The 9,785-nt window shown below is 41.3% G+C and overlaps 1 protein-coding gene across 3 annotated transcripts; it reads right to left on the bottom strand.

Annotated features, from left to right (window-relative positions):
• Nucleotides 1-1,214: 1,214 nt before the first annotated feature.
• Nucleotides 1,215-7,573, bottom strand: LOC102152245 (protein RoBo-1-like). 3 transcript variants are annotated; one of them, XM_038559219.1, is made up of 5 exons: nucleotides 7,384-7,573; nucleotides 6,591-6,754; nucleotides 6,028-6,181; nucleotides 3,132-3,263; nucleotides 1,215-1,519 (listed from the first exon to the last, which is right to left on the bottom strand). In XM_038559219.1, the coding sequence occupies exons 2-5, from the start codon at nucleotides 6,639-6,641 to the stop codon at nucleotides 1,464-1,466; spliced, it is 393 nt and encodes a 130-aa protein (XP_038415147.1). In that variant the 5' UTR covers nucleotides 6,642-6,754; nucleotides 7,384-7,573; the 3' UTR covers nucleotides 1,215-1,463. The 3 variants fall into 3 exon arrangements, with proteins under 3 accessions (XP_038415147.1, XP_038415146.1, XP_038415148.1); XM_038559218.1 differs by having other exon boundaries at nucleotides 6,591-7,573; XM_038559220.1 differs by having other exon boundaries at nucleotides 1,217-1,519; nucleotides 6,028-6,319; nucleotides 6,591-7,573.
• Nucleotides 7,574-9,785: the final 2,212 nt, after the last annotated feature.

Genomic DNA, 9,785 nt, shown 5'->3' on the forward strand with positions numbered 1-9,785 from the left:
GATGGCACAGAGAATAAAGTCCAAGATTGTAAATTGACCATTTGGGTTAGAGTCTCCATCCTGTTGCCACTTTTCCTCTGTAAAATGTATGTGGTGGTAACAGCAACACTAGCCCACTTGAGCTGATGTGACCTCCTTGGAGTTGAATCAGCACAGGATTTCCCATTATTACCCTAAGGGTTTCCTTATCAAAGGTCTCCTGTGTAGGCTCTATTTTGATTTACTGCCTTTCTGGGGACTTTGCTGTTTAACCATTTTTTAGCCTACCATTTCCCCAGTGGAAACTTCACTTTCATACACATTCCTTCCTCAAGCCTTGTCTCAGTTTACCGCCTTTGTGTACCAGCATTGACTCTACCTCCTTTTCCGTGCAGTTACATGCAATCCTTTCATCATTCTCTGTGGGTTAGCTCCTTATCCCTGAGGGAGGACCCTGTGTATTTTACAGTTTCCATCACTGTGCTGAGCACACAGTGAGAATGTGCATAAAATGAGTCCTGGACATATAAACTCTGCACACTGCCTCCTCAAAAGCCCAGGGAGGAGAAAATGGAGACATAGCCCCAAGGAGAAGGCCACAGTCTATGTAGATTTCAGGCTCAGATAAGCTTATAGAGTGTGAGGTCCCCAGCATGATACAGACAACAGATTGTTTCCCAGAAGGTCATAATTACGTGTGAGGTATTCTTTTCTTTTAAGCAACTTACTACACCCTGTAGGAAACTGAATTTGGAGAATCAAGAGATCCATCTGAGCAGGTATCAGGGTGTCTGTTGTGTTCAGCACCATGAGGACATCATAGTTTGGATCCTGTAAGGGTTATTCCTTGCCCCTCTGCTTCCTCATGGCATCACATGAAGAATGGCTGTGACTGCCCCTGACTTGTGGAGGACACAGCCTGAGATGCTATCTAATATTTCCTTACTTATTACTTGGGTTGAAGAAAGAATCCATTAGATGAATGAATAAGATTTTTTAAAAATATATTTTATTTATTTATTTATTCATGAGAGACACAGAAAGAGAGAGAGAGAGGCAGAGACAGGCAGAGGTAGAAGCAGGCTCCATGCAGGGATCCTGATGTAGGACTCAATCCCAGGATTCCAGGATCACTCCCTGTGCCAAACGCAGGTGCCAACCACTGAGCTACCCCAGGGACCCCTCCCCATAAGATTTTTTTTTCACCTGAGTTACTAACAAATGATTACAAACATACTTAAGGAAATATCAGCAATTTAATTATGCGATGTCTGGGGAATGTTGGGGAGGGGAGTCATCAGAGGACTCCAACATTTTAGGTTTGTAGGATTATGAGCTTGGAAGTGTGTAAACTTCAAAGCAAGGCTTTGAGCAAGAAGGGACCAGTCAAGATTGATGAGGTGATGAACATCAGTGGGGATCTCCATTGCTTTATTCTGTACAGTTGGTATGGATTTTTATGTTATTCAATATATTTATATTCCTCAAGTTGCAGTTTCAGTAGCACAACCCATGGCAAAAATCATAAATATAGGACTATCTGCCAAAAGAAAAATCCAAGAGTTAGTCTTCTCTCTTGTCTCCCCTCTTTACCCACATCCTATCCTATCCGCCTCCCTCGGGGAAGAAAAGGGTACACAAAATGCCCCAGAATTCCCCTCCGCCTTATGTGAAAGAAGCAAGAACCACAGCTCCATCTCTGTCCAGGGACCAAGACTTAGTTCCCTTTGGGTCCGACATCTCAGTTTAGGATGAATCCCAAAGGGCCCCTGCTGTGTCAGATGCATAGCTGAGACTGGAGTCAGTGCCTTCTGACTAGGGGAGAGATGGTTGGAAGAGAGGTAAAAGCCTGAGATCAGAACTCATGTATTCAGCTAAACAGCCCCTTGGTACCTGTTGTTTTCTATCTGAATAGCATGTGTGCATCTTCTTTTTTTTTTTTTTTTTAGATTTATTTATTTATTTATTCATGATAGTTACACAGAGAGAGACAGAGAGGCAGAGACCCAGGCAGAGGGAGAAGCAGGCTCCATGCACCGGGAGCCTGACGTGGGATTCGATCCCGGGTCTCCAGGATCGCACCCCGGGCCAAAGGCAGGCGCCAAACCGCTGCGCCACCCAGGGATCCCTGCATGTTTGCATTTTATTACAAGTCCATACTTTTCTCAGGAAAATGGCAAGTCCTTCTGCAGATTTCAGAATCATATCATGAAAAATAAAGTGCTGAATCATGGGATTTGGGTAATAGCAATAATGGTAGTGATGATAAAACCAGAACTGAGGTATCACCCTCTTTGTTGAAGAGGGTGATGGCCAATGACCCAAGTTCCCATTCAAGGAGATCATGATATGACATGTTCCCAAGTCTCAGAATCTGCTGTGGGAAGCAGTTATGTTCTCTTCATCTTCCCTCTCCTCTCCTCATCCTCTCCTCTCCTCCCTTCTCTCTTCTGATAGATGGCTCCCTCCAAACTTTGGAGAGTGAACTAGGACTTGGCTCTGTATCAGCCTCTGCTGTACATTGTAGTTAGTCTCTAGGATGGCCTTCAATCTCTTAGTATTCATGTCCTTGTATACTCTTCTCCCATGTTGTATCAGAGTTGATCTGTGCAACCAACAGGATACAACAGAAGTGAAGAAATGTCACTTCTGATATTTGATTACTTTGAAACTGTAGTATCTCCTTCCTCCCTCCCTCTTCTCCTCCTCTTCTTCCTCCGTCATCATTTGCCCTGAGAAATGCCAGTTAGTGCTCTTCCTCCCTCCCTCCATCTCTCTTATCTCTCTCTCTCTCTCTCTCTCTCTCTCTCATCACTTGCTGTGGGGGAATACATTATGAGGACATCCAGGCAGCCCACACAGAGACCCATGTAGAGAAGAACCAAGCCTGACAACTACATGGGTGATCTTGGAAGCAGGTCTTCCTGGTGACAGGCCCTGCTGACAGCTAGATTACAACTTCATGAGAAACTCAGCCAGTAGCACTTAGCTAAGCCACTCCCAGACTCCTGACCCTCAGATGCCATGAAATAATAAATGCTCATTGTTTTAAACTGCCAAGTTTTGGAGTAATGATTACACAGCAAAGATATCTAGCACAGATATATCTTTTGAGAAAATGAACACCAAGAATCCTGTGGAAATAGTTGTACCTATGCCAATAACTTCCACATGCTTTGTCTCTGTACCAGTGCAGGCAAGAAGAACTGGGTCGCAGGAAATGTCATACACATTGTAGCAGGCAGGACACTTAATGCCATTGGGTACTGAGGATTTCTGAGGCACTGAATGAAGAAAGAAAAATTTCATCTTAAAGAGTAAGCCATAAAAGGAGCTCAGAGCATTATTATCCCCCAACCAAGATCATGCTTATTCCATGATTCCTCCACCCCAAATCAAAATTATTTAAAACTAGGGTGGCATAGAGGGTGTGTGTGTGTGTGGAGGGGAGTAGGTATTAAGTGGAAAAATAGAGGATCTTATAGGAATTTGGTTTATTTGCTTCTTTCATGAATTGATCCTTTGCCCTGGCTGGAGAAAAATGCTTAGATGACAGAAGGTAACTTGTGGTCTTAAAAAATACTGGTAAGAAATTTTATCATTTCAAGTTTCACATCTAAGTCTTTAATATATTTTTAGCTTATTTCTGTGGATGGCATAAAAAAGTGGTCTGGTTTCATTCTTTTGTATACATGTAGCTGCCCAGTTTTCCCAGCACATTTTTGGGAGAGACTGCCTCATCCCCATTGTATATTCTTCTCTCCTTTGCCATAGATAAATTGACCATACAAGCATGGGTTTATTTCTGCATTCTCTCTTCTGTTCCATTGATCTATGTGTCTATTTTTGTGCCAGTACCATACTGCTTTGATCACTACAGCTCTGTAGTGTATCTTGAAATCTGGTATTGTGATACTTTGAGCTTTATTCCCTCAGGATTGCTTTGGCTACTCAGTCTTTTGTGGTACAAATTTTAGTTTTATTTTCTCTAGTTCTGTGAAAAATATTGTTGTATTTTGATAGGAATTGCACATCTGTAGATTGCTTGGGTAGTATGGACATTTTAACAATATTCGTTCTTCCAGTCCATAACCAAACATTGGAAGTAATTTCCCATCATCTGTAGACACATTTTTCTTTATATATCTCCTTAAGCAAAGGAAATAAAACAAAAATAAACTACTGGGACTACACCAAAATAAAACGCTTTTGCATAGCAAAGAAAATCACCAACAAAATAAAAAGGCAACCTACTGAATGAAGAAAGATATTTGCAAATTATATATATATATCTTTTAAATATATAATTAAATATATAAATAATATATAATTTATAATATAAAAATAATAAAATATATAAATAATATAAACAATAATAAAAATTATATATAAATAATATTCTAAATGTATAAAGAGCTTATACAACTCAATATCAAAAAACCCCCACAAATAATCCAATTAAAAAATGGGCATGGGACCTTAATAGACATTTTTCCAAGAAAGATATACAGATGGCCAACAGACACATAAAAAAAGATGCTCTACATCACTGATCATCAGGAAAATGCAAGTTAAAACTATAATTAGATATCACTTTATGCCTGTCAGAATGGCTAAAATAAAAAACATAGGAAATAACAAGTATTTGTGAGGGTGCAGAGAAAAAGGAATCTTTGTGTACTGTTGGTAGGAATGCAATTTGGGTATAGCCACTGTGGAAAACAGTATGGAGGATCCTCAAAAAAATAAAAATGGAAAATTCCATGTGATTCCATAATTTCATTACTGGGGTATTTACCCAAAGAAAATGAAAAACACTAATTTGAAAAGATATATGCACCCCTATGTTTATTGTAGAATTATTTGCAATAGCTGATATATGAAAAAACAACCCGGGTGTCCATGGACTGAAGAATGGATAAAGAATACGTGATATGTATGTGTGTGTGTGTGAATAAATAAATTTTATTTATTCATTAGAGACACAGAGAAAGAGAGGCAGAAATATAAGCAGAGGGAGAAGCAGGCTCCCTGCAGGGAGCCCAGTGTGGGACTCAATCCTGGGACCCCAGGATCACAACCTGAGCCAAAGTCAGATGCTTAACCACTGAGCCACCCAGGCGTGTCTATACAAGAGGATATTACACAACCATAAAAAAGGATGAGATCTGGGGATCCCTGGGTGGCGCAGCGGTTTGGCGCCTGCCTTTGGCCCAGGGCGCGATCCTGGAGACCGGGATCGAATCCCACGTCGGGCTCCCGGTGCGTGGAGCCTGCTTCTCTCTCTGCCTGTGTCTCTGCCTCTCTCTCTCTCTCACTGTGTGCCTATCATAAATAAATAAAAAAATTTTAAAAAAAGGATGAGATCTTTCCATTTCAAACAACATGGATGGATTTAGAGCATAAATGCTAAGTGAAATAAGTCAGTCAAGGAAAAATAAATATCTATCATATGATTTCACTCATATATAGAATTTAAAAAACAAAACAAATTAACAAACAAAGGTTTTTTAAAAAGGCAAACAAAAAACACTCTTAAATAGAATAAACTGATGGTTGCTAGCAGGTAGGTGGGTGGAGGATGTATTATATAGGTGAGAGATTAAGAGTACATTTATCTTGATGAGTCCTGAGCAATATATAGAATTGTTGAATCACTATATTGTACACCTGAAACTAATATAATACTGTATGTTAATTATACTTCAATAAAAAAATACTGTTAAGAGAGTGCAGAAATAAATAGGTAAGGACAAACAACTTTTCAACTGGAATGGAAAAGCAAACAATTTAAACCTACAAACTCATACTTAGTGTAAATCCTGAGGACCCATCCCAGCCGCCCAGCTGCCATTCAGTCTAAAAGAAGGGCTTGTGCCTATCCCTTCACAGGAAGGAAAGACAGTCAGTGAGTCAGTGAGCAAAATCAATAGGCAGCTCAGAAACAGAGAGACAGGTCGTAGGAAGGTACTTAGAAGACAGACATAAGACAATGGATTGGGATAAAGGATGGGAAGGGAGGGAGAGCAGAGATGTGTTGGCACTCACCTTGGAAGTCCCCTTGGCTACAGAGCTCCTCTTGGCAGCACTGGTAGTTGTACCTGAATGTTTGATTATCTCCTAGTGTTGCTGAGAAGGTCCTTGGGACACACTTGCTTGCTTGAAGAACAACCTTTCTCTCCAACATATTGTAAGAGCTTCCCTGTACAAAACCAAACCCCAGAAGGAATTTCTTCTTTGAACCAAAGAGAGAGCGATGTCCAAATGGGCTACCATTATTAAAGGATTCCGTGCTTCAAATCCTTTTGTCTTTAGTCTTTCCACTTCTTAAGGAGCCCTTCTGCGTTGGTCCATGGAATAAACCAGTGGAGGGATGGTTTGTTAACACTTGTTAGAATAGGAGTGTCATACTTCAATGAGGTTGATGCAGAACAAGGATTGTCCAGTCTTTTTCCCACTGTCTCCCACCCTGCCTCCTCCCGCCACCCCACACCCCCAGTCCTATCTGGGCTGAATTCAACATAAAAAAGTAGGGTAAAATAGAAGATGCACAGGAAAGTAAGGAACTCCATCTAGTCACTAAATACAGCAAACTCCTTCACTCTAAGCACCTTTTCTGTCTGTCCTGCATGATGAACAACCTGGGGAGAGGCCTGGCACATACTTGATGTCCTCAATTCTTGCTTATATATGAAGCAGCTTTGAGACGCTTCACAAGTCGTTTGCAGGTCAGCACTACATGCATTAAGAGAGCAGCTTGAACATTTATAACTCTCTAAAAAGGAAATAAAAAGTGTTTAAAAAATAATTCAGGAATGAAAACTGTCAAGAATCATAGTTGATACTTCCAATAGCCAAACATTCCTGAGAATCAAGACACCATGAAGCCCACTTTCTGTAGGGCTGAATGAGCCCACTTGGCCACATCAGGCCCCATTCAGTGTTCAGGCTCAGGCCTTTCAGCTGCCCACTGCCCAGGTGCTTGATCAGGGTCCCCAACCCTGCAGAGTTCAGTCCGGCTCCTGAAGCAGGACCTGGTCTCTCCCAAGTAGGCATTTCTGTTTTGTATTGTCCATTTTACTCTTCCAACCTGGGGGCAGGGGGAAAGAGGCCATTTGTCCAATCTACCCACAATGCTGGAAACCAAGGCAGTGAGAACACAGGTGGTAAGGAGACTCTTTAGGGCTGAAGATGGAGGCATGGTGGCCCTGAAGAAGGCTTAACTGAGAAGAGAAGGGTCGGAGCCATGGAGCCCAGGTATCTTGTCTAGCAACTCAACTCCTGGACAGGGTTCCCCATTAATTCATCCACTCATTCATTTGCCAAGGCATAATTTGGCAAACCCTAGTTTTATAACAGAAATGCCTCTTGTTAGGAATGCAAAGTTGAAAAAGATGCTATTACTGTCATTAAAGGGTCTGGGGAGAAGGTCCTTCACCCCAGGAAGAATTCACATAGAGGATTTCTTTTTCACACAGTTGTGGAAGGTGTTGTAGCTCCTTGCAAAGCTGAAACAGGATGATTTGGCCAAGATGCAGAAGTCACTGTTCTGGGGAATAGATAGCAGCTCTCTGTGTGCTAGAAAGTTCTGAGCCTGCCAATAGCCCTTTAATCAAGAACCCTGACATCTTGATTCCAAAGTCACCTTGTCATAAAGAGCCAGATTCATGACACATCGGTTCTCTAACAAAGTGATGGAGCCATGATTTGTTAGGAAGATCCTAGCATTCTTTCTAACCTCTAATCAACGTTCTCCTCAAAAAGCTCATTTGAATTTTGCCAATTTAGGAAGGAAATCCAACCTCCCTGCCCCACACCCCACCTATCTTAAAATTTATCCTTTCAGGAGCTGAGGAAAAGCCTGCAAGATCACTATTTAAAGACTAGGGAGTGGTTGGAGGTCACCCACTTTATCCTTCCTTTAAAAAAAAAAAAAAGATATATATTTTATGGAGTTCAATTGGCCAACATATAGTATAACACCCAGTGCTCATTCCGCCAAGTGCCACCCTCAGTGCCCGCCACCCAGTCACCCCATCCCCCTGCCCACCTCCCTTTCATTGGGAGGTTCCCTGGTTCATTTCCCAGAGTTAGGAGTCTCTCATGTTCTGTCTCCCTACTGATATTTCCCACTCAGTTCCCCTCCTTTCCTTTTAATCCCTTTCACTATTTCTTATATTCCTCATATGAGTGAAACCATATAATGTTTGTCCTTCTCTGACTGACTTACTTCACTCAGCATAATACCCTCCAGGTCCATTCACATTGAAGCAAATGGTGGGTATTCATCATCTCTAATGCTAACTAACATTCCATTCTATACATAGACCACATCTTCTTTATCCATTAATCTTTCAATGGACACCGAGGCTCCTTCCACAGTTTGGCTATTGTGGACATTGCTGCTAGAAACATCGGGGTGCAGCTGTCCCACCGTTTCACTGCATCTGTATCTTTGGGGTAAATCCCCAGCAGTGCAATTGCTGGGTCGTAGGGCAGCTCTATTTTTAACTCTTTGAGGAACCTCCACACAGTTTTCCAGAGTGGCTGCACCAGTTCATGTTCCCACCAACAGTGCAAGAGGGTTCCCCTTTCTCCACATCCTCTCCAACATTTGTGGTTTCCCGCCTTGTTAATTTTCCCCATTCTCACTGGTGTGAAGAGGGATCTCATTGTGGTTATGATTTGTGTTTCCCTGATGGCCAGTGATGCAGAGCATTTTCTCATGTGCTTGTTGGCCATGTCTATGTCTTCCTCTGAAATTTCTGTTCATGTCTTTTGCCCATTTCAGGATTGGATTGTTTGTTTCTTTGCTGTTGAGTTTAATAAGTTCTTTATAGATCTTGGATTCTAGTCCTTTATCTGATAGGTCATTTGCAAGTATCTTCTCCCATTCTGTAGGTTGTCTTTTAGTTTTGTTGATTGTTTCCTTTGCTGTGCAGAAGCTTCTCATCTTGACTAAGTCCTAATAGTTCATTTTTGCTTTTGTTTACCTTTCTTTCATAGATGTAACTTGCAAGAAGTTGCTATGGCCAAGTTCAAAAAGGGTGTTTACTGTGATCTCCTCTAGGATTTTGATGGATTCTTGTCTCACATTTAGATCGTTCATCCATTTTGAGTTTATCTTGCTGTCTGGTGTAAAAGAATGGTCCAGTTTCATTCTTCTGCATGTGGATGTCCAATTTTCCCAGCACCATTTATTGAAGAGACTGTTCTTTTTCCAGTGGATACTCTTTTCTGCTTTATTGAATATTAGTCTACCATAGAGTTGAGAGTTCATTTCTGGATTCTCTATCCTATTCCATTGGCCTATGTGTCTGTTTTTGTGCCAGAACCACACTGTCTTGATGACCACAGCTTTGTAGTACAACCTGAATCTGGCATTGTGATTCCCCCGGTGCTGGTTTTCTTTTTCAATATTCCCCTGGCTATTCAGGGTCTTTTCTGATTCCACACAAATCTTAAGATGATTTGTTCCAACTCTGAAGAAAGTCCATGGTATTTTGATAGGGATTGCATTAGACATGTAAAAGCCCTGGGTAGCATGGACATTTTCACAATAGTAATTCTTCCAATCCATGAGCATGGAATATTTTTCCATCTCTTTGTGTCTTCCTCAATTTCTTTCAGAAGTGTTCTATAGTTTTTAGGGTATAGATCCTTAACCTCTTTGGTGTATTCCTAGGTATCTCATGCTTTTGGGTGCAATTGTCACTGGGACTGACTCCTTAATTTCTCTTTCTTCAGTCTCATTGTTAGCATATAGAAATGTCGCTGATTTCTGGGCATTGATTTTGTATCCTGCC

The sequence above is a fragment of the Canis lupus genome, chromosome 16 (genome assembly GCF_011100685.1).
Source record: "Canis lupus familiaris isolate Mischka breed German Shepherd chromosome 16, alternate assembly UU_Cfam_GSD_1.0, whole genome shotgun sequence".
NCBI classification, from domain to species: domain Eukaryota; kingdom Metazoa; phylum Chordata; class Mammalia; order Carnivora; family Canidae; genus Canis; species Canis lupus.

Coding starts and splice junctions, on each gene's coding strand:
- LOC102152245 (XM_038559219.1), bottom strand. CDS start 6,641: ATGTGCCAGGCCTCTCCCCAGGTTGTTCATCATGCAGGACAGACAGAA. Junction 6,182..6,590: donor ATGCAGGACAGACAGAAAAG/GTGCTTAGAGTG, acceptor GGTTTTGTACAG/GGAAGCTCTTACAATATGTT. Junction 1,520..3,131: donor TGTGGAAGTTATTGGCATAG/GTACAACTATTT, acceptor TTCTTTTGGCAG/ATAGTCCTATATTTATGATT.